This window comes from Lissotriton helveticus, chromosome 3_1 (genome assembly GCF_964261635.1).
Source record: "Lissotriton helveticus chromosome 3_1, aLisHel1.1, whole genome shotgun sequence".
Lineage (NCBI taxonomy): Eukaryota > Metazoa > Chordata > Amphibia > Caudata > Salamandridae > Lissotriton > Lissotriton helveticus.
The window spans coordinates 1,092,616,910-1,092,643,866 of record NC_136061.1 but is presented as its reverse complement, the minus strand read 5'-3'; the positions used below and the strand labels follow the sequence as shown (position 1 = coordinate 1,092,643,866).

Below are 26,957 nucleotides of genomic sequence, written 5' to 3'. Positions count from 1 at the left end.
TGTGTAATCCTTTTCCCTGACCAGAAGAAAGGGTCCCTACTTGAACAGGGTACAAGCCACTGCCAACTATAGACACCTATTTCTAACACTGTGTTAAATTGTAATTTTGTGTTTATGTAGCGAAAGAGCGTAGAATCAGGCCAGGCACTCTTTGTCTGTCATTATGGTTTCCTGAGGTGTTCCTGCATGATGTGTTTTTAATAAAATCGACCTCCTTCTTTAAGAATTAAGTTTACGTAACTTATAAATGAAAGTAGTGTCTGGATCTGAAGAGTGACATTAATATAGTAAGAAACAAGCTTCAAAATAAAATGTACTTTTTGTGTTGATTTGTTTAGGGTCCCCCGACAGACGCTCCTGCAGTGGACACTGCTGAACAGGTGTACATCTCGTCACTTGCGCTCCTTAAGGTAGGTTTTAAATTCAGTAATGCTGAAATGTAAGATTTTTGCATGAATGTTTTGATTTTTGGGATTTCCAAGTGACTCTTAAACTTGTCACAAGTATTCTCTAAATTACCAGCTCAGGAAGAACCACACGTGGATTGACGCTGTAAGATGGTACTGTGTTGGCAAGATCGCTCAATACATTAAATGTTCTCTGCTGACTTTTCACGAGACCTATAAGTCACGATTTAGTGTCTTGGTACTGCCCAACCAGTGTATCATCCTGTTTGATTGAAAGTGTTACATTAGTTGAGCAGTTCTTGGTATTGATATCTAGCATTTAAAACCTGCCAATGATATATGTGCATAAAAAGTTTTAAAAACAATCTAGAGAATGTTAATCTGTTACAGTTGCAGATAAGGGCATAACTTGTCTTGAGCTAAGATTTGGTATGTGGGGTTGAATGGATTCTAATAGTTGTTGAATAAACCCCTGGGATTTCCATGCATTCTTCTCTCTATGCTTGTAGTTAGATGGACATAAGCTGTGCTCCAACTCCAGGCATTTTCTCTTGAGTTTAGCCTAAGGGTGACAAATGGGAGATCAAGATCAGAAGGAGGTGTAGCAAACACCTTTAATAATGGCTATCATACCAGTCGCACTGACTACTTTTTGTTGGATCGAAGACTGTGGCCACGGCATGAGGACATAGCTATAGTCGAAATACCAGAGAGTGATCACACCCTTGTAGCCTCATATTGACATCCTTAGATACAAGAATGGAGATTAACTCTTTTCCCTAGCAAACAACTAGGGATCTTCATTTAACAATCTATATGCGATGGGTTAAGTGGTCTTGAATTGTATGGAATGTGGACATACTACTTGCCATAAAAGATGTTTATCTACCATAACCAAACTAAGCTCAAGATCCTCTAGTGCGGGGGCCCATGAGCTATTTAGAGATCTACATAACTAGTTGTTTACAAAAATTAGAATGTAGGCAAGCCTGCAATTCGCTGGTAGTGGCTATTAGAATAGAGACTCATCCAGGATCCACATTGCAAGGACATCTTTTAAATATTGTCAATTTTTTGCTAATATAATTGGGATGAAGCGAGATGGCAAGATCTTAAGTTGGCCTTGTCTGCCAAAGACTCAGTAACTTTTTGGTCCCTAGTCAAATGGGACAGATGCGGCTATTCATCTTCTCATAACTTTATTGCTCCCGAAACATGGGTGGATCATTTTGAATTCCTATACTCTGGTACAGATTAGTCGAATACTCTTATTCACTTTTCAATCCCATAGATATTTCATTTAGGCAAGCAGATCTGCTGGCAACTTTAGATGCAGTACCAATTGGAAGATCCCCAGGCCTAGACTGTATACTTGCAGATCTATTTCTGCAGGACAGAACTAATTGGCCATGATACATTGTAATCCTTGCAAACGCCATGGCTAACGGTGCCTCAATATCAGATTCCTGGGGGGAAGCCGAACTGATTCCCATACATAACAAGCATTTGCAATGCAATAGGTCTCGCATTGGGAAAGTTTGAGCTATTGGTCTTGTAAATGACAATTTTTTTATTTATGTGTTGGTTTTGAAAATAGCAAAATTAATAGCTTTCTCATTTACAATGCCAATACTTTTAACTTTTGCAAATGTGACACCTATAGCATTTGTAATGCAACATGTTTTCTATTTACGTGACTTAGATGTATTGATATCACAAATAACAATGGTTTTTAATTTTTTTAAATAATTAATACTAATAAAAGTTATTGTAATTCATAATGGCAATAGCTTAAACTTTTGTAAATAACTTTTGTGAAGATTATGTTCAGTGTATTTTATTGTGACGAAAATCTAAGAACAGAAGTGAAATATTAACATCTTTTTGTGACATTTGTAATAAAGCTTGAAACATTGAGAAAACATATTTGAACCAGTTGTTGTTGAATGGTTGCACAGATTGATGCTGTGGTGGCACTGAGTGATGTTGTGGTGGCACTGAGTGATGTTGTGGTGGCACTGAGTGATGTTGTGGTGGCAACGAGTGATGCTGTGGCGTTCAGTGATGCTGTGGTAGAGCATAGTGATGTTGTGGTGCCCCTGAGTGATGTTGTGGAGGTGTGATAGATAGAGTGAGGGTGATAGATAGATAGAGTAATGGCGATAGATAGTTAGTACGATAGACAGAGTGAGCGCGATAGATAGAGTGAGGGAGATAGATAGATAGCTAGAGGGCGATAGATATAGGGCGATAGATAGATAGAGGGCGATAGAGTGAGGGCGATAGATATAGAGTGAGTGCGATAGATAGATAGAGTGAGGCAGATAGAGGGTGATAGATGATAGAGTGAGGGCGATAGATGATAGAGTGAGGGCGATAGATGATAGAGTGAGGGCGATAGATGATAGAGTGAGGGCGATTGATGATAGAGTGAGGGCGATTGATGATAGAGTGAGGGCGATTGATGATAGAGTGAGGGCGATTGATGATAGAGTGAGGGCGATTGATGATAGAGTGAGGGCGATTGATGATAGAGTGAGGGCGATTGATGATAGAGTGAGGGCGATTGATGATAGAGTGAGGGCGATTGATGATAGAGTGAGGGCGATTGATGATAGAGTGAGGGCGATTGATGATAGAGTGAGGGCGATTGATGATAGAGTGAGGGCGATTGATGATAGAGTGAGGGCGATTGATGATAGAGTGAGGGCGATTGATGATAGAGTGAGGGCGATTGATGATAGAGTGAGTGAGGGCGATTGATGATAGAGTGAGTGAGGGCGATTGATGATAGAGTGAGTGAGGGCGATTGATAGAGTGAGTGAGGGCGATTGATAGAGTGAGTGAGGGCGATTGATAGAGTGAGTGAGGGCGATTGATAGAGTGAGTGAGGGCGATTGATAGAGTGAGTGAGGGCGATTGATAGAGTGAGTGAGGGCGATTGATAGAGTGAGTGAGGGCGATTGATAGAGTGAGTGAGGGCGATTGATAGAGTGAGTGAGGGCGATTGATAGAGTGAGTGAGGGCGATAGATAGATAGATGTGTGTGGTTGTGTGTGTGGTTGGGTGTGGTTGTGTGTGTGTATGGTTGTGTGTGGTTGTGTGTGTAATTGTATGTGTGGGTGTGTGTGGCTGTGTGGTTATAACTTTCGCAAATGTGACACCTATAGCATTTATAATGCAATATGTGTTGTATTTATGTGACTTACATGTATTGATATTACAAATAACAATGGCTTTGAATTTTTTTTTAATAATGAATACTTAAATAAAAGTTATTTTAATTTATAATGGCAATAGCTTAAACTTTTGTAAATAACTTTTGTGAAGGTTATGTTCAGTGTATTTTATTGTGACGAAAATCCAAGAACAGAAGTGAAATATTAACATATTTTTGTTACATTTGTAATAAATCTTGAAACATTGAGAGAACATATTTGAACCAGTTGTTGTTGAATGGATGCACAGATTGATGTTGTGGTGGCGCTGAGTGATATTGTGATGGCGAACGAGTGATGCTGTGGCGTTCAGTGATGCTGTGCTAGCGCATAGTGATGTTGTGGTGGCGCTGAGTGATGCTGTGGTGGTGCTGAGTGATGCTGTATGCTATGCTATGTTTTGTTTTGCTATCCTATGTTTTGTTTTGTTATGCTAAGCTATGCTATCCTATGCTATGTTTTGCTATCCTATGCTTTGATTTGTTATGCTATGCTGTTATGCTATGTTTTACTATGCTATGCTTTGTTATGCTATGTTTTGTTAAGTTATGCTGGTTTGTTGTTTTATTATGCTATGCTTTGTTTTGCTGTGCTATGTTTTATTATGCTATATTTTGTTGTGTTTAATATGCTATGCTATGTTTTGCTATGCTATTACATGTTTTGTTTTGCTATGCTATGTTTTGTTGTGTTTTGCTATGTTTTGTTGTGTTTTGCTATGTTTTGTTATGCTATGTTATGGTATGTGTTGTTGTGTTTTGTTATGCTATGTTTTGTTATGTTATGCTATCTTTTGATATGCTATGCTATGTTTAGTTTTGCTATCCTATGCTTTATGCTATGCTATGTTGTGTTTTGTTATGCTATGCTATGTTGTGTTTTGCTATGCTATGCTTTGTTATGCTATGCTATGTTTTGTTATGCTATGTTTTGTTGTGTTTTAATATGCTATGCTATGTTTTGTTATGTTTTGTTATGCTACGCTTTGTTTTGTTGTGCTATGCTAAGCTTTTTGTTATGCTATGCTTTGTTGTGTTTTGTTACACTATGCTATGTTTTGCTATGCTTTGCTATGCTTTGCTATGCTATGTTTTGTTATGTATGCTATGTTTTGTTGTGTTTTGTTATGTTTTGTTATGCTATGCTATGTTTTGCTATCCTATGCTTTTTTTGTTATACTATGCTATGCTGGTGAGGGTGAGTGAGGGTGAGTGAGGGTGAGTGAGGGTGAGTGAGGGTGAGTGAGGGTGAGTGAGGGTGAGTGAGGGTGAGTGAGGGTGAGTGAGAGTTGGTGAGGGTGTGTGAGGGTGATAGGGTTGTGATAGTGATGGTGAGGGTGGGTGAGGGTGTGTGAGGGTGAGGGTGTGTGAGGGTGTGTGAGGGTGTGGGGTTGTGAGGGGGTGTGAGGGTGAGAGGGGGTGTGAGGGTGAGAGGGGGTGAGAGGGGGTGTGAGGGTGAGAGGGGGTGTGAGGGTGAGAGGGGGTATGAGGGTGAGAGAGGGTGTGAGTGAGAGGGGGTGTGAGAGGGTGAGGGGTGTGAGGGTGAGGGGGTGAGAGGGTGTGTGAGGGTAAGGGTGTGTGAGGGTAAGGGGGTGAGAGGGTGTGTGAGGGTGTGTGAGGGTAAGAGTGTGTGTGAGGGTGAGAGGGTGTGTGAGGGTGAGCAACGATGTATGGTCTGAAAGGTGCTTGTGAATTTCTGAAAGGTAAACACAAGGAAACAGAAACCATGCACAAATACATATACATTGCACCTATCACTATACTCTAACTATACACTCGCTTGTGGAGGACGAGAATGGTTTATACTTGACTTTTGATGAACTGAAAATTAAGGAGCACTGTAAACATTCTACTGATCCATGCTCTTAGCAGTATACATACAAGCTGGAAACCGAATACCTTGTACACAGAATTAATTAAACAGGCCTCAAAAACTGATAACGGATATTTTAGAAACAGAAACAGGTCTCCATGAATGTGGGGAAACAAAAGGGGTGAAAATATTTGCCTGCAATTGAGACACTGTAATTTAAAATAAGTAGGGTGTATGAATATTGAGGTGGAGCAGTGTAAAAAAAGGGTACAGAGTGCAGCGAAACAGCGGGTGTAGTTTGTATGGAAAAAGACACCTGGGGCACGGTGTGGATACTGAGGAAGGGTCCAGTCGTGCAGATGTGACTGAGTGGTTGTGCTGCTTAGGGAGTGAAAAGGGGTGCGGTGTGTAGAGCGAACGATGGGGAGCAGTGCACGGGCACCGGTTGAAGCTGAGCAGAGGAAAGGCAGCGCTGGGAGGGGGCCTGGGCAACCATGCCAGCATTCTGATTCATGTGCAGATGGTCCTGTTTATGACCTGCGGAGCGTGTGAAGTGGCTGCTGGCAAATGGAATCAAAGCGGCTGCGATTGCTTTGATGTTCTTGTCTTGTCTTGCTTTGTGGGAGGGGTAGGGGGGAGAGTTCCTGTGCACGCGCCTGGCTCACATGAACTGTATGCGATCCGCAGTGGGTAGACTTTTGAAAGCAGCTTACTAGAATCTCGCCGAAAACAATACTTACGCATTGCTTCAGCGAGACCTAAAAAGGGGGCTAAATCCTTGCCAGCAAATTCTAGGCCAATTAGCCTAATAGATTTAGTCCCAAAAATCTTTGCCCTTCTTGTATTGCACAAGATACAGGAATGGATCTTGGACAATAACATACTGTTCAAGGCATGTATTCTGTAGATACACATGCTTTGCATACTCCTGCCATCTAGTGTTGGGTCCGGATTTTTTCTTTGAAGTCTTTCCTAGTCACATGGTAAGGTGACCCCTCCTTTAGGTGATAGTGCGCATGGTCATCAACTCCTTTGTTAGATAATTTTTTTCCGACATCGGGTTCGTCCGTGTATTGCTGCGCTCCGGTTTGAAACCGTTCTTTGGGTTCCCCTCAACGCGCAATCCTCTCTACCCTCGACTGCATTGTTTTGTACGCGTTTCCCACTTGTCCGTGTATCGTTTCAACAACAAAACTGTCTTTTCGATCGGAAGGCTTCCACCTTTGGGCCTAACCACGCCGAGTCAGCTCCCCTGCGATGGATCGGACTCCGTTTAAATTCTGCCCAGGGTGCCACGCTAAGTACCCTCGCACCGATTCACACGAAGGGTGCAACTTGTGCTTGTCTCCAGAGCACAAAGAAGACTGCGACGCTTGCAGATCGTTCCGATCAAAGAAAACTTTTCACGATCGTCGGGCTCGACGTCGAGAGATGCAGCGTCAAAGCATCGAGGACACCCCAGACATCTTCGATGAAGACTCCGGTCATGAAGACTTTGGGGCATCAGCGGCAGAGGAGGAGGGAGCCTTTTCCGAACAGGACTCAAACTCAGAGCTCGAGATAGACCTCAACGTCGAAGAACTGCTGCAGGGACAAGGCAACGTACATACCGAAGACCCCTTGCCCCCACAAACTATTCCAAAGAACCACCAGGCTTCGGCACCACCTCTGCCTTCTGGCCAAGGTCGGCATCGAGACACGTTTCGATGCCCCGCTTCCAGGCTCGGGTCCGAAACGCCAAGTTAAGCCTTCCAGCTCGGCACAGAGTTGTCCACAGTCCTCCTCGAAACCAAAGCCATCCAGTTCCAAACACAAATCTGGCTCGGAGCTGAAATCCTCTGTGCCGAAAGTCAAACAACCTTCGGAGCCGAAACCTTCCAGACCAAAAGGCCAGCTTACGCTGGCACCAAAACGCTGGCACCAAAAACTTCAGCGCCGAAACAGAAAGACACCCCTTCGGATCCGAACATAGACATTGTTCTATTAACACCAGATCCTGAGGCTGGCCGTATTTCACACCAAGCCGCCTCACAAACGCAAGCTTCCTGATGAGGATCCTTCTTACAAAATCCCTCTGAAGAGGCAATCTGTTGCTACAAGTCCTTTGCATCTACCACCACCTCCGCAACCTCCTTCTCCACCTGAGAATCCCTTGCAAATTACACCTCTGGATTCTCCTCAATCTCACCATGCCGATGCCGATGATGGGGGAGATACATCTCCATTTAGGACCATGAATCGATTATACAATTGATCCCCCAGCAGGTAATGATCCAGACCTTTAGCCAATCAATCGGTCTCCTCGAGATGACGATGCATCCCATGAAGAACTCATTGCCAGTTCTGCACAATATCATGGAGTGGCATTAAACAAAGAATCACTAGAGGAACATTTTTTGTTCAAAACTGTAGGATACACACACAGATCATCACAAACACTTCCCATGCTTAAAGGCATAATGAGACAGGCTGAAGAGATTTTTAAGGACCCAGTAAGAGCACGCATATTGACTCCTAGGGTTGACAAAAAATATAAGGCTTCCCTTGCAGACCCCATATTTACCAAGGGCCAGCTACCATTAGATTCTCTGGTAGTGTCTATCGTTCCTAAGCAGGCGAATTCCCAGATATCAAGAAATGCTCCTATGCCAGATAAGGAGTCCAAGTTAATTGACGCTTCTGGGACGTGAATAGCTGCTCAAGCTGCGAATCAAGGACGCATTGCAAATATGCAAGGGGCTTTAGCCAGGTACGACAAGGCACACTGATTCAATATCTCCCAGATGAGCATAAAGCTAAGGCTCAGGACTTAGTAAACCAAGGTAAACGAAGGTAAACTCATTTCTAATTCCTCTATACGTTGTGCTATAGATGCTGCAGACACCGTGGCTTGAGAGGTTAATACTAGCATCTTGCTCAGGAGACACGCTTGGTTAAGATTTCCGGGTTCAAGCCAGAAGTTCAACAATATATCCTTAACATATTTTGATACAAAACATCTCTTTGGTCCAAGTGTTAGAGAAGATGAAAAAGGACACTGAAGTGGCCAAGTCCATGGGAGCGCTCCAGTCTCGGTCCAGCAGAGGCTTCTTTCGTCGCTCCTTTTACAGAGGAGGTTCAAAAACCCTATCCCCAGACTAAAATACCTCAACATATAAAGGTAACAACTGGTCCTCTCCCTCCAGAGGCTTTTTTGAGGAGGTTATAGAGGCAACAACTTCAAAGGTAGGGGTATGGGAAACACACCACATAGATTCCCTACTCCGAATAAAAAGTGACTTGTCCACCCTGACTATACCACACCTGTGGGGGAAGACTTCAACAATTTCTTCCCATTTGGCAGTCCATTACAACAGACAAAGGAGTCATTGGAATTATCCAACATAGTTATTGCCTGGAGCTTACCAGCAATCCCCCAAACTTTCCACCTCGATCCCACAATGTGTCTCTAGAACACCTACAATTGCGAGAACAAGAGGTTTAATCTATTATACTAAAAGGAGCAGTAGAGTCTGTTCCAGTACAGTACCAGGGGTTTACTCTGTATTTTCTCATTCCCAAAAAGGACTGTTCCCTAAGGCCTAGTCTTAATCTCAAAGAGTTAAACCATTATATACTGTCAGAACACTTTCACATGGTGACGCTTTAACAGATACACCCACTTTTACAAAGAACAGATTTTATGTCTACTCTAGATTTAAAAGATGCATATTTTCTTGTTCCAATTCACCCAGCTCATCGCAGATACCTCATATTTGTTATATAAGGCAAGTATTACCAGTTCAAGGTGCTTCCCTTCGGAGTGACTACAGCGCCCAGAGTTTTTACCAAATGCCTGGCAGTAGTCGCCGCTCATCTCAGAAGACAGAAGGTTTACGTCTTCCTTCCCCTATTTAGACGACTGACTTATCAAAGCCAGCTCCCACCAGAACTGTCTCCAACACATACAGATCACAATAGATCTACTTCATCAGCTGGGGTTCAACATCAATGCTCACAAATCTCACCTGCATTCGTCACAGATGCAGTCTTACCTAGGAGCCAGTCTGGGCACAGTCAAAGCTCTAACATCTCCCAATGTAGCCAGAATACGCAATATTCAGGCTATGATTCTACAGTTTCAACCCAACCAAGCTTTACCAGCCAGAGTGATCATGCAACTTCTGGGAAGGATTGTGTCTTGCATCGCAATTGTATCCCATGCAAGGCTTCACATACACCCCTCACAAGAGTGCTTAGCACATCAGTGGAATCAGTCACAGGGTCAATTAACCGATCTAGTGTTGGTAGACGGCCGTACACATGAGTCTCAACATCCACTATCTGGAGCTTTTAGCAGTTTTTCTAGCACTCAAAGCTTTTCAAACTCACCTCATAGCCAAAATTGTCCTAGTCCGAACAGACAACATGACAGCGATGTATTATGTGCAGGGCGGGACACACTCTCTCCAACTGTCAACACTTGCTTTAGGTATTTGGAATTTGGCAATCCATCACAAGATTTATCTTCTGGCAAAACATCTCCCAGGAGTAAACAATCAAATTGCCGACCTCCTCAGCAGACGGAGACATCAAATTTACGAGTGGGAACTTCATCTCCAAGTTCTCCTTCCCTACTTTCAACAATGGGGTTTTCCACAGATAGACCTGTTCACCACAGCCAAAAACGCAAAATGCCCAAACTTCAGCTCCAGATTTGCACACCGGCTCTCAAAAGGCAATGCCGTATGTATGATCTGGCCAGGGATATTTGCCTACGCTTTTCCGCCTCTACCGCTCATTCCGTGTGTAGTTCAGAAACTCAGGCAAACCTCCCTCACACTAATTCTAGTAGCTTCCACATTGGCCCATCAACCATGGTACACAACCCTGTAGTAGCTGTCAATAGTTCCACATCAAAAGCTGCACCTCACCTCGAGTCTCCTTCACAGAACCATAGAGAAATCAGACATCCAAATCCCAAAAGACCTGACTCTAGCGATCTGGCTCCTGAAGTCCTAGAGTTTGGTTATTTAAACTTACCACCAGGCTGTATGAATATTCTAAAGGAAGCAATAAGGCCTACCACCAGAGCTTGTTATGCAGCAAAATGGAAAGGATTTGTTATATACCGCAATAACAACAAAATTAATCCTTTAGATGCTTCTAAACAAAACATTATCTGTTACCTTACATTTACAGCAAACTGGACTTGCTTACACACCTATTCATTTGCACCTTGCAGCAGTAGCTGCGTACTTACAGAATAGACAACATCTGTCACTATTCAGGGTTCCTTTACTCAAAGCTTTCATGGAAGGAATAAAAAGAGTGATACCACCAAAGATTCCTCCTGCCCCAGTATTGAATCTCAACATTGTTCTCACAAGACTCATGGGGCCAGCTTTTGAACCATTGCACAAGTGCCCTTTGCAATTTCTCTCATGGAAGGTTGCTTTCCTCATTGTCATCACATCACTGAGGAGAGTTGGTGAGCAACAGGCGTTAACCTTAGAAGAACCCTTCTTTCAGCTACACAAAGACAGGATAGTTCTCCGCACCATTCCTAAATTCCTTCCCAATGTAATTTCTGCTTTTCATATAAATCAATTGGTTGAGTTAAAAGTTTTCTTTCCTCAACCTGATTCTGTAGCAGAAAGCACTCTTCACACTGTTGACGTTAAAAGAGCTTTACTGTACTACATAGATAGGACAAAAGACTTTTGCAAAACAAAACAACTGTTTGTTGCATTTGCTCCTCCTCCCAAAGGCAATCCTGTCTCAAAAATCTGGTATTGCCAGATGGATTGTTAAATGCATTCAAACATGTTATGCTAAAGATAAAAGAACTTTAACCAAACCCCCTAGAGCGCATTCCACTCGCAAAATAGGGGATTCAGTGGCCTTTTTAGGTAACATTCCTATAGTTGACATATATAAGGCAGCCCAAATGTCTACACCACACACATTTACCAAAAGCTATTGTGTAGATGTGTTAGCGCGTCAACAGGCTAATGTAGGCCAAGCAGTACTTAAAACACTGTTCCAAACAACTGCACCATCCACAGGTTAGCCACCGCTTTGGGAGTCCACGCAGGCTCGACCTAAAGAGGATAGGTGACAATTTGAAGCTTTTAGTTAAAGGACAGTTTTTCAAGACCGATTCTAGAAATATAGAGGGTGCCTTTTCAAGATGACTTGCACATTGAGAATGCAATGCTGTAGAAAGAAACAGCAGTTGCATGTGAAGATAGTGCCATGTTAGGTACATCCGATGACACTAGAATCAGGCAAACAGTCTGTCCAGTCTTAGGATACTATTAATCCACCGCTCCAGCAGGGACGGCTGACCAGCTCAGTGTTTGGAAGCGTAAAGTAATGGCTGGATGAATATTAGGGAATTACGAGTTTTAGGCTAGTCTGAAAGGAAGCCTTAATCTCAATATCACAATAATATGAGACAATATGGGAAACAAAGCAAATATTGAAAAAGTGTTGCAGTGAATACCTTCTGATGTGAATTCTTAAGTTTGGCTCACAGTATAATTTACAAAGCAAATCAGAATTAATTTTCTTACGTCCCCAGTTTAGCATGATACTAGCTCGTCCACACGCTGGAAGTGTATTGTCTGCATTTCTGTGGATGAAGGGTGGAGATCCAGACACTGAGATGAGAAGGATGGTGACTGGGCTACCTTTAGAAATGCAAGGGTCTCCTGTTACAGATCAAACCTGAAACAGATGATTGGGTATTGATTTGCGCTTGGTTGCAAGTTGTAATTTAAACAGTATCAGAGTGCTCATAGGGATAGAAGTGATGTCCATCCAACCATCACCAATAATGCAGAAAAAATTCCACACCAATAAAGCTAAGTTTGTTGTATCCCGAGCAACAATGGTCCAATGTATTCAGTAATAGTCCAAGCAAGGGTTGTATCCACGCATGTACTTTTTCTTCTTCTTTTATTTTTTCAAAACAGCATTCATATGGATCCTAGCCAAAACGTGTTTAGTATTTAAGCGGTATACCGAAAACCTGGAAGGAGGCAGTAGTGCTCCCCCTGATAAAAAAGGCCAACATAAGTATGGAGCAATTGGAGAACCTGCGCCCCATCTCACTCCTGCCATACTTCGCCAAGATAGCAAAGAAGGCGGTCAATAATCAGCTGACAGCCCACATTGAGGCAGATAAACCGCTCCACCCCTGCCAATCGAGCTTTCGCGCACTCCACTCAACGAATCAGCGCTACTGCTATCCACTGAGACCCTAAGGAAATATGCGGATGAGGGACAAACAGCGGCAATGATCCTGTAGGATCTTAGTGCCGCATTCGACACTGTAGCCCATCATACGCTGCTACAGGGCCTGAAAAGGGGAGGAGTGGTGGGTAAAGCATGGGAATGGCTGGAGTACTTCCTGAGGGACCGCTGTTTTCAAGTGGCACAGGGGCCTTTTCGATCTACAAAGATCTGCCTGAAACAGGGAGTGCCTCAAGGGTCCAGTCTCAGCCCAACCCTATTCAACCTGTATGTTGCACCAGTAACAGAAATCACAGACAAGTTCGGGGTGGAAGTCGTGTCCTATGCAGATGACACGCAACTGGTTGTGACTTTGACACAACCAGAGGGACAGGCCCAATTTCTGCTCCTGTCTGAAGGAATTGGCAGCTTGAATGGCAAATAATTGCCTCATATTAAATGGTAACAAGACCGAGGTACTGATTGTGGGGAAGGCTCCCTCGGTCTGGACCTCAGCCTGGTGGACCCTGGTGCTAGGTCCTCTTCCCACTCCAAGCCAACAGGTGAGGAATTTGGGGGTATGGCTTGATACCAAAATGTCTTTTGAACACCATACCAAACGGGTGGCAGGTACCTGCTTTGGGATAATGAGTATTCTTAGAAAAACTTTGGACCTACTGCCTCTCTCAGCTAAGAAAACCATGGTCCAGGCCTTGATCACATCAAGGCTGGATTATGATAATGCCCTCTACTTGGGAGCCAACGCCAAGTGCACTCAGAGGCTGCAACACATACAGAGTGCAGCAGTACGCCTGGTCCTGACGTTGCCCAAGAGAGCACCCTCTAAGAAAGCACTGAGATCACTGCACTGGCTTCCAATTAAGGAACGAATAATGTTTAAAGCCCTATGCATTGGCCACCATATCCTACAAGGTAAAGGGCCCACATATCTTCACAACCTGATAACCCCGTACCACCCCTCCAGACAGCTGAGGTCTAGCGGGACGGGACAGGTCCAGGTTCCGAAGTTCAGAAGAGTGAGAATGAGAGGACACTCCTTCCGTGTGATGGCAGCCCAACAATGGAATAGACTGCCTACGAATCTCCGGCTGGAGAATGCCAGAAGCAGCATTCCGTAAAGGGCTGAGAACTCACCTTTTCCACAAAGATTAGGGAAGGGCAGGGTAGGATTGTGAGGAAGATGAAAGCAACAGTAGTTAAAGTTGAAATGTTCAAGCTGTACGCTGGCGTCTTCAGCGTGGGGACACACCAGCTGGTGTAACCAGGTGCTTTACAAATTCAGCTATTATTTTATTATTATTATTATACGCCACAGACTTCAACAGGGCAATATAATCAAATGACGTGCGCATATGCCACAGTCCAATGACCACACTGCATAATATAATTATCATGCAGGGCTCTAGGAAAAAACAAGTGAATTTAAGATCAATAGGCTCATTAAAGTTGATTCCAAATATCCAATGAGTATGAATACATCAATTACGAACAAACTGACACCCCACGTAAGGGTATTAACCTCACCGTCCTGAGATCAATATTGAAGCGGCGTAGTAACACAGTCAGAAAAGCGGCGTCTCACATGAAAGAGGAGGAGGGAGTGCGCATGTGGATACAATCTTTGTTTGGCTCCTGTTAAACTTTCTGGAGCCCTGCCCTTTGTTAAATGATAGTGATTAGGGGATGAGACTGGAGGGTCTGTTTGCAAGGTGAAGGGGAATTTTTAGGTGAGGCCCGACCTTTTGATTTCCTTGATTACACTTTCAGTTGGGCTGCTGACAAGCAAGCAGAATTCCTGAAATGGAGTCTGTTTAAAGGAGCCTTGTTTAACAACTCATGAAGTCAATTTGTAGTGCCATATGCCACTGGTTCAAAGTGCCAAAGAGTCCCACCTCATAAGACCTGTTTAAAGTGTGATTTGTAGTTAATGTTTAGTGCTGAGGTTGTTGCGAATAGGGTGGGACTAGGGCTAGGGCTAGACCTTTAATTGGAAGAAGCGATTAGCGCTTCTGGTGTGATTGGTTGCTGGACTAGTTGTGGGACTAAGAGTAGGGTTAGGCTTTCTATTGGAAGTAGGGACTAGGGCTTCCTGTGCATTTGGTTGCTTGGACTTGGGTTGGGACTACTGGTAGGGCTAGGTCCTCTTTGGATGTAGAGATCAGGGTTTTTGAACTGATTGGGTGCTCGGACTAGGGCTAAGATTTGCTGTAATGTCCTAGTCTCCTATTGGTTCTAGAGTTTAGGGCTAGTGTAGTGCTTGGATAGTGTTAGGGCTAGGGTTCCAATTGGCTGAAGGGGTCACCTGATTACTAGGGCTATAAAAGGCCAGGGTTAGGGCATCTCAGCCTGGGCGTTGAGGCTAAGGGCGGAGAGGACAAGGGCAGTTGCCTGTTTGAGCCTGTTCGAGACTAGCCAGGGCCAGAAATTCTTCCCATTAACCCATTTAGCAATACCCAGCCCACACCATCCACAAACTTATGGTACTTATGGATCTATATATTTATTACTTTCTTCTAATTTAGCATTTCCAATGCACTACCCTATTCCTCAGCCTAAACTTCGGTCAATAAATCTTCTAGCCCAATCTTCTGACTCATCTCAAACATCTTTCTACTACTCTTTCCAATGCAGTACCCTATCTCTCATCCTATACATCTATCAATATATCCTCTACATCCACTCTCATTTATCCCAAACCTCATACCACTGCTATGTTCCCCAAAATAACCCTTTCTAGACTCTCTCCTACTCTATCCCTCCTTGCATCATCTGCCACCCTTTAACTATACCGATCCCCTAAAACAAACCTTTCTAAACTCTTCCCTCTGACTCCTCCCCTCCAAAACACCTTTTTACTCATCCAAAAGCCTCCTCCTACTGCTAAAAACAAAAAAATAATCTTTCATTCTTTTATCTCTCCACTATTCTTTTCAATCATTCTTTTATCTCTCCACTATTCTTTTCAATCAAAATTAACAGACTAACACGTTCACTTCTCAAATTCCATATTCAACTATACTAATTCACCACTAATCCTTTATGGGTTCCGGAGTGGCGTGCTACTCACCAGAAAAGCGCTTCAACACCCATCAGGGGTAACAAGTGCTATATGAATGCAAACCTTTCTTTCCTTTTTATCCCTCTGCTATCCTTCTCTCTCCAAATAACTGACTAATACCCACCACTAAAATTACTTCATATTTCACCATATTAATTTACCACTAATCCTTTATGGGCTTCCTGAATAGCGTGCGTCAACACCCCATCGGGGGGTAACAAGCGCTATATAAATACAAACCTCTTTCCTCCTCTATCCATCTGCTATCATTCCAAATCCAAATAACTGACTAGCATATCCACCGCTTAAAATGTATTTGCATGTTTCACTATACTAATTCAACACTAATCATCTATGGGTCCGGCGTAGCGTGCTACTCGCCGAAAAAGCGATTCGACGCCTCGTCAGGGGTAGTAAGCGCTATATAAATGCAATACAATACATGGTCCCACCCGCCTCCCCGGGTACCTGTAGTTGTTGCAGTTATTCATTGTAAATTCATTCGCATGGACATCTCTATACTACACTTACTCACTCCATTCTCACCCTTGTGCGGGAAAACAATCTAACAATGGAGTCGAAGACCATGCGCACTATCACCTAATGGAGGAGTCACCTTACCTCATGACTAGGAAAGACTTCTGCGAAGAAAAACCACTTGCCAACATCCGGACCCAACACTAGATGGCTGGAGTATTCAAAGCATGTTATTCTACAGCTCTACCTGCCAAGAACAGATGCTTACTGGGTAAGTAACATTTTCCATTCAACTCTGCAGGCAGGGTTTCGTGAGCGCATTAGCACAATCAACCAGTTCTTTCATTTCCGTCTCCTTTATCAGTGAACAGTAACCATCGGCAAGGGTAGCTTATATGCTACCTGTGCCAATCTTAAATCCGCCTTTGACGTGGTCCCACATAGCAAATTGTGGGTGATTCTGCATCAATTGGGCCTGCCTCAAAACTCTGTCCCTGACAATGCGGTTGCATGAAAAAAACTTTGCCATGGTCTGATGGGGTTCCCAAAGCGAACTTAAAGACAGTTATCCTGTCGGCAAAAAGATATGCCAAGGGTACGGCCTGGCTCAACACTATTTCTTTTATTTTTAAACAACATTTTTCAGTTTCTCTCCTGCTCCCAATCTGACGCCCCGTCACTAGCAGGATTGAAAATACCGATTTTAATGTTTAGAGATGACCCGCTGTTTATTAAAAAAAAAAAAAGTGGGTTACAGCTTGCCTTGTTCCTCTTCAAGGAATTTTGCAGGATGCAGGGGCCAGCACAAATCATTCAAAGGTAGTGTGAAAATGGGTGGCAAATCCCTCAAGAGTGCTTAGGTTTTTAGGTATTTGTTTGTAATATTGGCATTATATATTTCCTGGAACCTGCAAATTTGAATAATGACCCTCAAACACCGTCAAATTGTCGGTGCTCTAATAATAAAGGGGCTTAGAAGCTCCTTTACTGAAATGATTATCCCGGGCTTTCAGATCTATGGTGCCTAGGTCTTGGGCTCAATTCCTTATGGTGCTAAATTATGGGGTTTTCTAATTTTTCTGCTTTTACTAATGCAAAGAACACGTTTTTGAGGTATATAGTACGCATTCCACAAAGCACGCCCCTTAAGCAATATAGGCAAGAAGGTCTTAGCCAGTAAAGCGAGACTATGCCCATAGGTGCAGATTATGGTCCACCCCAGAGCTGGCTCATTATGCAGCAAGGCCTTAGATCTGCCATAAGAAGCTGGCAGCTTCCAAAAGTTTGGCTGGCAATAAAAAGTAAATAAAACTAACTCTAGTAGACATTGGCATGAAGAATTTATTGGATAATTCAACAGGGATTCCTATGCCCTGTGTGGCTACTTACCGGGAGGCAAACTCTGCACATGCAGTGAACAGTACATCCCTGATGGGAAGGTTCATGGATTTTAAATCTAGCTGCACATAGGAAGCTTACTGGGGTGCAATTTCCATCAACCTTGATAGGAAATTATATTTCCAATTCAGGGTGGAATCTCTTCCAATAAAATCCTATACTAAAAACTGGAACTCTCATTTGGAAGATATGTGCTTGAACTATCCCTTTTGTAAGGAAACTATTTCCAATTTGTTTGTCTGTCCACCCTACTCAAGCCCACAAAAAAAATGGCTCCTACCAATATGTGATTCACTGGGGACCAGAAGTTGTATTGTAGCATTAAGAATTCTAATGACCGATCCATGCCTCCCTATCGCATGCTCAGTTGCCAAGTATCTGGCCGGATGTGGATCATAAGACCGAGGAAGAACGTTAAGTGCACTTTATAAGATCATTTTAGTGCACAAATACCTATGGCTGTGCTCCCAATTGATTATAACCTTTTTATCTTCCTTTAGATGATGTCTGTTGTACATCTATCAACTGCCATAGTATGCTGCTGTGCTCTAGTTAAAAGATCTATTCATTTGGATGTTGCACATTGTATTATATATTTATTCCATTTTTATATTTTTTTTTATAAATGCCATGCTATTTATTGCTTTTATGACAATTTTTTTGAAATAAAGCTTATTGAATTGCTTGAGGTTGTTGCCATAAAGTGGCCCTCTAAAGGTGAAAAGTAACTTCAAAAAATCATCCCTTTGTACGGAGTTCACTATTTACAGTCTTGGATTGTGCAGAGGAGGGGAGTGGAGATGGCTTTTGATGGGAACTTGGCATCTTCCAACACATTTGCTGTTGGGAGCCGACTGGGATGCAATGTCCTCAAGAGTTCTCTTCCATTTGACTGTTTAAGCAAAGTTTCTCTAAAATAAATGTGTTCATCCCCAATCACTCATAACAGGAGGTTGTTTTCAGTACCTTTTTCATGATCTCTTCTTTATAATGAGGTTGAACAGAGTCTCTTTGCAGAGACTTTAATGTCCAAGCCATTCCGTATCCCATACATAGGGCTATTATTTCCTTTTTAAGATGAGCACTAGAACATGCATTATCAATACTGGATAACTGTCTAAATAGAATATTTCTGTGTTCACCCTCCCAGTCATTTTTGATAAGTGTATATGCTATTGATATCAGCTTTGATGCAATGCTTCGTGGCTTTTCATCCTGGTGCAAATAGTGATTACTGGGCCAAATTATTGTTGGTGGGTACTTTGGTTTATCACTAGCGCCCCACAGCCTCCACTACTATTGTCCTTCAAGTGGATTCACAAGTTACTCAGCAATGGCAATACATCTTACTGCAGGAGATGGTGAAGGGTTGGAAACACAAATACTGTATAACCCAAGCTTTGCCTCTAAAAATCCACCAACCCACACCTAAAATATAGCTTCAAAATTATAAAAATTACCCAATTTACATATTTATCAATTAGGCAATTAATAATAAATAACTAATAATTAATTTAATACAAATAATTAACTTCTTTAACCCTACAAACCCAAGCACCTGCACCTCAAATATATCTTACAAAATAGATTTATTACACAATGTAATAAATTACTTATCGATTAAATAATTAACCAATACAATTCATCACAATTAATTATAATTAACTTCCCACCATTTACCCCTACAAACCCAACAACCCGCACCTGAAATATAACTTAAAAATGTCTTAATTGCACAATGAACATAATTGTCAATTAAATAATTAATATTAATTAAAAATAATTATTAATTATAATTAATTTACTCCCACCCTGTATCCCTACAAACCCCACTACCCGCTACAACACTAAAAATTACAATTAACCGTTAAATAAAATTTTAAAACAACTGAAAATGTACAAACTATATTTAAAAACATTAATTACAATTTATAACATTCAGTTAAAGCTTATGCTAAAATACATAAAGATAATTAAAAAAACAATGTTATTACAACTATATTTTTGAAAACAATATTAACAACATAGATATTTTTGACATCGATAGAACTATTCTTAGAAAATCAATATTTTTGTCAACGATATTCCTGCTTCACGATGTCATGCTCTCCCTGCTCCCCTGCCCATTAGCCAGTGCTTAGCTGATTGGCCATCTAGCTCCCAACCAACCCTGAGCTTTCCTCTTCCCACACCTGCAGGCCCTTAAGGTCTCTGTCGGGAACCCCAAGACAGCCACCTCCATCCTGATCACCCCAGCCTCTGTGCCCTAAACAGCCCAATTAGCAAACTACAGAAAAGGTGGTAAGAACGTAGACCTGCACTGTGTATTCTTGATTCTTTAAAACTGCTGTTTTATCTTCTGTGACTGCTTAAAATGAACTCTTTGTTCGTCTTCAATCTGTACTTTTAAAACTGCTATTTTTTCTACCCGTAGCTGTTGAATTTCTCTGCTAGTTTTCCCTGCACTGTGCTTAGGCCAGCAGGGGCAACCCAGAGTCTGCCCGCCTCTCTTTGTGTCTTTAAAAGTAAAAATAATCAAAAGGCAAACTACACCCTCAGAGACTAATCAGGGAGTGTTTAAGATACTGCTTAATCTGCTTTATGGTTTAAACTGTGTTTGTCATCTGTATGTAGCACTCATTTATGGCTAGAAAAAGTTATTTTTTTAAGTGCGCGAAAAGCAGTATTTTCAGTGGCTTTTGATTTGGTCCTTACAGCTGGCTTAAAGAAGCCCTGAACAGTGTGGATTGAGCCTTTCTGTATCCAAGGAGATTCTGACTTCAGGAGCAGCTCCCCTGGCCATCAGCCTGGGCTTGAGGTCACACGCTCCTTATATAAGTTTGCTATTGGACGTTACATCTGCACTGTGATTGCCTGGTGTATCTGGTGTTCTGTTGGGCTTAGGGTTAGTGTTCTCATGGGTTGATAGGTCCAGGGTTCTGATTGGTCCCTGGGTTAGTGATTCTATTGGATGTAGAGCTTGGGTTTAGTGTTCTGATTGGCAGATAGGTGTTGGGTTTTGATTGGTTCCTGGGGCTAGGGTTTCTCTTGGACCTAGCAGTCAGGATTTCGTTTCTGATTGGCTGCTAGGGCTAGGTCTTTGATTGGTTGCAAGGGCTTGGTCTCCTATTGGTCTTAGGACTAGTGATATGATTGGTTAGGGTTAGGTCTAGGGTTCCTATTGGAGGAAAGGGTCACCTGGTCATTAGGGCTATTTAAGGTCAGGGCGTCTCAGCCCGGGCGTCAAGGCTGAGAGAGGACATGGGCAGTTGCCAGTGTGGTCCTGTTCGGAGAGGGTTGGGCCCATTTTCCCATTCACCAGTACCCAACTTAACCCATCCACATCCACAAACCTATATTAACTCACTCACAGCAAATGTACTCTACTCATTTACTACAGACAAGCCCTACACACATTTCAGTGCATCAGCACCCACTACAAAACCCCACAAAGCACACCGATAAACCCTTCTATCCCATCTACCCATATTTGCACCTACACACACATACAAAACACCCCTCTATCCTATACCACTAACCAATTCACTCATCCCCATCACAACCCAAATCCACACGATACGTAACTATATCCCATCCAGGCACACACTCTCTGCTCCATTTATTTCTAACGGGCCCATTTCTGTCACCAACAAACCTATACTCTGCTTTTCATCCACCAACACCCTCCACTTCTTTTAACCAAAAAACACAACCCTTACACTTGACCACACATATTATCTAATTTAGTATTTATATCTAACACAAACACTCTTAACTCTTGTTCATCCCCTCTCACATACCACATACACTTTTTTCCAAAACACTTCACCACTCCCTTTACCCTGCAGCTTCCAATCGCCAACAAAGTTTTACATACAAATACCTCCAAGAAGACAAATACATCATCACCTCCACTCACTACTCCTCAACAAGAAAACATAACACACACCAGCACAACAAAATCTCTCACACACACTATCTCATGATACTTACTGTCACAAACTAGAAATATACACCTACTCACACCTTTCCTGATTACACATCTAAACCAACTTCACTGCAACGCTTTCTCTTCCCTCGCACCTAACACATATACAGCAACTCTCTTTTAACCACCTCTCATCCATTGGACTATTAAGAACCTTACAAAATGACCCGCATGCTGCACCACCATCCCTAACTCGTACACCTTCCACCCTAAACAAACGCAAACAAAATAAACAACATGCCATTCTTCACCACTTTGCATCTCTAGGTCTACTGCACAACAAGGCTACTCTACAAAAAACAACACAGCTCACCAACTTACTCTGAACCACCATCTCCACCACCTGCGCACGCAGGCCCGTCAAATTCCCTTCTTAGCCTGCTGGATGAGGAATATGATACAGAATAGCTAGGCTATTGCTATCCTCATACAGCTAATACTAGTAATAAGGACACCCATGCTACAAATCCACAAAACGCTGCTCGCTCTTCTACAAAACAAAGTCAAACCATTACCAAAACACATTCTCTAAACTGATGACTAATAAATGCTCTATCAATCAAAAGAAACGAGCATCGCTTCTACAACCTTCTCACTGACGCCCAACCTGACTTACTCGTCATAACTGAATTATGCTTGGGAGATGACATGGCTCCAGTGTTACATGAAACCGTTCCTCTAGGCTATCAAACTATCACACACAATCGTACAGGCAAAAAAGTATGTGGCCTAGCTGTTGCATTCAAGCAAACATTAAATATCACTAAAGGTGATAATGTCTCCAAACAATGTTGTGATGCTCTCTTCACCAGATGCAACCCTACACCATCTTCCACCTGTAACTTCCTCCTCCTTAACAGACCACCTAGCAATGCAACATTCCCAGACATGCTTCTAGACACAGTTTCAAACCTTTTAACACTACACTCCAACCTACGCATTCTTGGTGACCTAAACATTTGGTTTGACAAACCCAATATGCCCCATCCAAAAACAATCATCACTGGCCTGAACGAATTGAACCTACATCAGATCGTCTACAAACCCCCACACATCACTGGACACATCCTAGATGTCACTTTTGCAAATCTAGAATTAGTTACTTTTCAAACAGTTATTCCAGTTACATGGTCAGACCACCATTTGCTTGCTTTCCAACATAAAACAACCCAAAGCAGCACACCTAAAACCACCTTACATGCATCCACCTATCGACCAGGGAACAAACTCAATTTTGAACACTTAGAAACACAACTAACATCCAGTACAAATCTAGGCACAATTAATTCAGTTCAGAGACTGATTGGCTACAGGAAGCTTTTGATATCCTACTTCCACTAAGAACACATCAGAACAAAAGAAATACAGAGCTAATAGAGATCAAACAGCAAATTAGAAAGCTGCAACTCACCTCTCTCAAAACAAACACCAATCATAACAAACTTCATCTACAGAACTTAACAGATTATGGTCAGCAATCAAAAAAGCTAAGAAAAAATACTATTCAGGCATAATTCAAAATGCTAAATATGTTATTAAAAATTTCCATAAAATTCTCACCGAATTTTGCAAACAAAACTGTCTAGAAGGAGCTCATCTTGTTACTCAATATTTCACAGACAGATTGGCAAATCATGACACTACCAAAGCAGACACAATGGACTCCTATTTAAAACAAAGAGAATCCACCAGAACTATCACTTTTTCAAGAAAACCTTCCAAGAGTAATCTAACCCAGACTATGCATTCCTTCCAACAAATATCACTTTATTAATTTATGGATTTGGTGAAAGCAAGTGGGCCTGCCAGAAGCCCTTATAACCCATGTCCGCTACAAACCTTCAAGGAACCTTTTCTAACTACCTCTGCTGCCACACCAGTAAGAAGAATCATCAACAATTCATTAGCTGCAGGAATATTTCCAGAAGATCTGAAAAAGTCATACATGGGCCCATTACTGAAGAAAACAAACCTGGACCTGCTTAACCCCGACAACTACAGACCAATTACAAATGGACCTTTCCTGGGCAAACTGATAGAGAGAGCAGCATTCGCCCAGATGTCACAATTCATTGAAGACCTTTCCATACTTTCAGACTTCCAAACAGGATTCCGTCCAGGAAGAGGCAGGGAATCTGCTCTCATTTCCATCTGGGATGACCTTAAGAACACAGTTGACCGGAACAGAGTTGCTGTACTACTTCTTTTGAACCTCTCAGCTGCCTTTGACATGGTTGACCATGATATTCTAATACAAAGACTCTACGAAGCCGGCATAGAGGGGACTGCTCTTGACTGGATCACATCATACCTTCAAAACAGAACTAATGTCATCCATAATCCCCCTTTCTCATCCAAACCATACTTCACAAAAGCAGGAGTCCCTCAATGATCTATCATCTCACCCATGCTTTTCAATACCTACATGATGTTATTACCAGAACTGATCAATTAATTTCACCTCACATGCTATAACTATGCAGATTACACAGAAATACTCCTTAAACTGGAAAGCCCCAAAGAAATTGGAAACTCACACATTTTCAGTTGCTTCAGAGACGTTGATCAGTGGATGACATGGAGCCATCTCATATTGAATGCTTCCAAAACTGAATTACTCACTTGTGGCGATTAGAAGAATTGTGACCCACTCTCCGCCTGGCCTGACTATCTGGGAACACCGCCTAAAGTATCTTAGGAAGTAAGAAACCTTGAAATCACCATGGACACCAAGCTATCAGTGAATGCCCAAGTGGACAAACTAGCAAGTGCATCTTTCCCCACCTGTGATTTCCACTCAAGGTCCAGGCTACTATCTCTCTTGGTCTGTCTAAACTAGATTATGCCAATAGCCTCTACCACAGATCATTTTTAACATCTATGAAAGACTACAACGGTTTCAGACCACTGCTGCTAGACTACTCTTGCATTTAAAGCCACAAGCCCACATCTCCCCTGCCTTGAAGGCCCTACATTGGTTAACGGTTGCCAGAAGATCCACATTCAAGCTGCTTTGGATCACCCACAAAGCGATTCATGGAACAGGACCGCTCTTCATCAGGAATAAAATCACTGAATACATTCAACGGAGGAACCTCCACTGTAGATTGGCACCTCTCCTCAAAATCCCACTATACAAGAAAAAAACCATAGATGGCACATCCTTCTCTGTTCTAGAAGTCAATGTATGGAATGCTTTACCCCCCAAACATAAGATCCACGGATAACTACCTTATCTTTAGAAGACTACTCAAGAGTAGGCTCTTCCCACATAACCACCATACACAAACATAAAAGTATGTATTTGGGAAATATATATGTACATAGATATGTGTATTCCTTTGTTTAAATGTGTATAATAATTATTTTTATTAATATATAGAAATGTTAGTTCTGCTTAAAAAGTTTACATAATACTTATGGTAATATTATTCTATGTTTAATATGTATATAGGTGTCTGTATAAATAAGTATATTTTTATTTTAACTATTTTTATACAATAGCTTCACTATTGAATTACAAAATAAATCATTACTTATAAAAACTAATTATCGTAACGTACAACACTTGAGTCTAAGTTGATTAAATACTTAAATCTACATATATTACCTTCCTTATACATATATACCCTCCATGTACCTATGTATCTTTAAATTTATTTCTTCTTTAAATTTATTTCTTCTAATTCAGCATCTCCAATGCACTATTCTATATTTCACCATATACCTCTAATTCAATAGACTTATGGACATCGGCATCACCAATTCAGCCTTGTCATGGATCAGATCTTTTCTCAGCGATAGGTACCAAACCGTTACCCTTGGCCCTTTCCAATCTAATGAGAAAAAGGTATCCGCCGGAGTTCCTCAGGGATCCATTCTAAGCCCCCTTCTTTTCAACATTTACCTCATTCCTCTTCTCACCCTCATAGAATCGTTCGGCATAACTGTTACCTCCTATGCCGACGATACCCAACTTATCATCCCACTAGAGAACAACTCCAACAAGGCAGAGCTCAATCTCAAGCACTGTCTAACAGCTGTCTTTCAATGGATGGAAGCCAACCATCTACGCTGCAATTCAGATAAAACGGAAATCCTCCCCATTGGAAAAAATGCCTCGTTTTGCCCCGCCTTATGGTGGCCTGACAACTCCGCAGCCCCCCCGCAGACGGTCTCGTCAGCTAGAAACCTCGGGGTCCTCTTCGATTCTGACCTCTCTTTCGTCCTCCACGCCTCGACCGTTGCAGGAAGATGCTTCGGCATAATTAAGTCCCTGCGAAAGTTCTTTGAATTTCTCCCCCTAGACTCCAGAAAGACCGTGGCAGTAGCACTTATACTCTCCCGAGTAGACTACTGTAATGGTCTTCTTGCGGGGACTAAGAAGTCCACCCTCTTAAAACTTCAAAGTGTTCTGCACACCGCTGCCCGCCTTGTCTTAAAACTTCCACGCAAATCATCAATCTCTGCAGCCCTCAAAACCCTGCATTGGCTCCCCCTACACAAGCGAATACTCTTCAAAATCCTCATCATAGCTTTTAGGGGTTTTAACAAATCCGGTCCCTCCTATCTGTCCAGACGCTTCCCTCATTACAATCCGACTCGCACCCTCCGATCTTCTCATGAAAATCTCATGACCCCCTCCAAATTTAATCTGAAGTCCAAAGGTGGGAAAACCCTCACCACCTTAGCCATCAAGGCCTGGAACAGCATGCCTAGACATCTCAGACTTCAGACTCTTGAGAAACCGTTCAGGAAACTCCTTAAAACCTGGATTTTCAATCTTCCTGATGACTGGACAAAAGCGGCCATCTAGTTCTTTTCTTCTATCCCTCTGTAACCTGGTTCAAGGAATGACAGCGCCATGATGCTCCTTCCGGAGCGAACGCCGCGCTTTATAAATACCCCTCCAAATTTCCAAATTTCCAATTAATCCTATACCTCGCTCTCTGACTCATGCCAAACCAGATTCTACTATGATCCTCAGAATAACCCTTTCTAGACTTTTTCCTCCTCTACTCCTCCTTGCATTATCTCAAACCTCTTTTGCTATTCAGATCTCCCAAAGAAGCCTTTCTAAACCCTTCCCTCTGACTCTACCCCACCTCCATCTCCCCTTTACTCATCCCAAACCTCCTCCTGCTATGATATCCAAAACACTTTCTAGACTCTTCTCTCTTCTATCCCTCCACCATCCTTTTCAATCCAACTAACAGACTCACTAGCATGTCCACTGACATATCTCCAAATTAGTTTAATATTTCCCTATGCTAATTTACCACTAATCTTTTTTTTGTTCCGGAGTACCACGCTACTCACCGAAGCGCTTTGGCGCCTTGTCATGGTTAGTAGTCGCTATA

At 42.3% G+C, this 26,957-nt stretch overlaps 1 protein-coding gene across 1 annotated transcript in view; it reads left to right on the top strand.

The window, feature by feature from the left end:
- PSMD14 (proteasome 26S subunit, non-ATPase 14) overlaps positions 1 to 26,957 on the top strand; it is a 498,726-nt gene that overhangs the window by 177,926 nt on the left and 293,843 nt on the right. Inside the window, exon 3 of the mRNA XM_078681663.1 lies at positions 339 to 410. Coding sequence (XP_078537789.1) covers positions 339 to 410 — 72 coding nt within the window. The remainder of the gene's footprint in view (positions 1 to 338; positions 411 to 26,957) is intronic.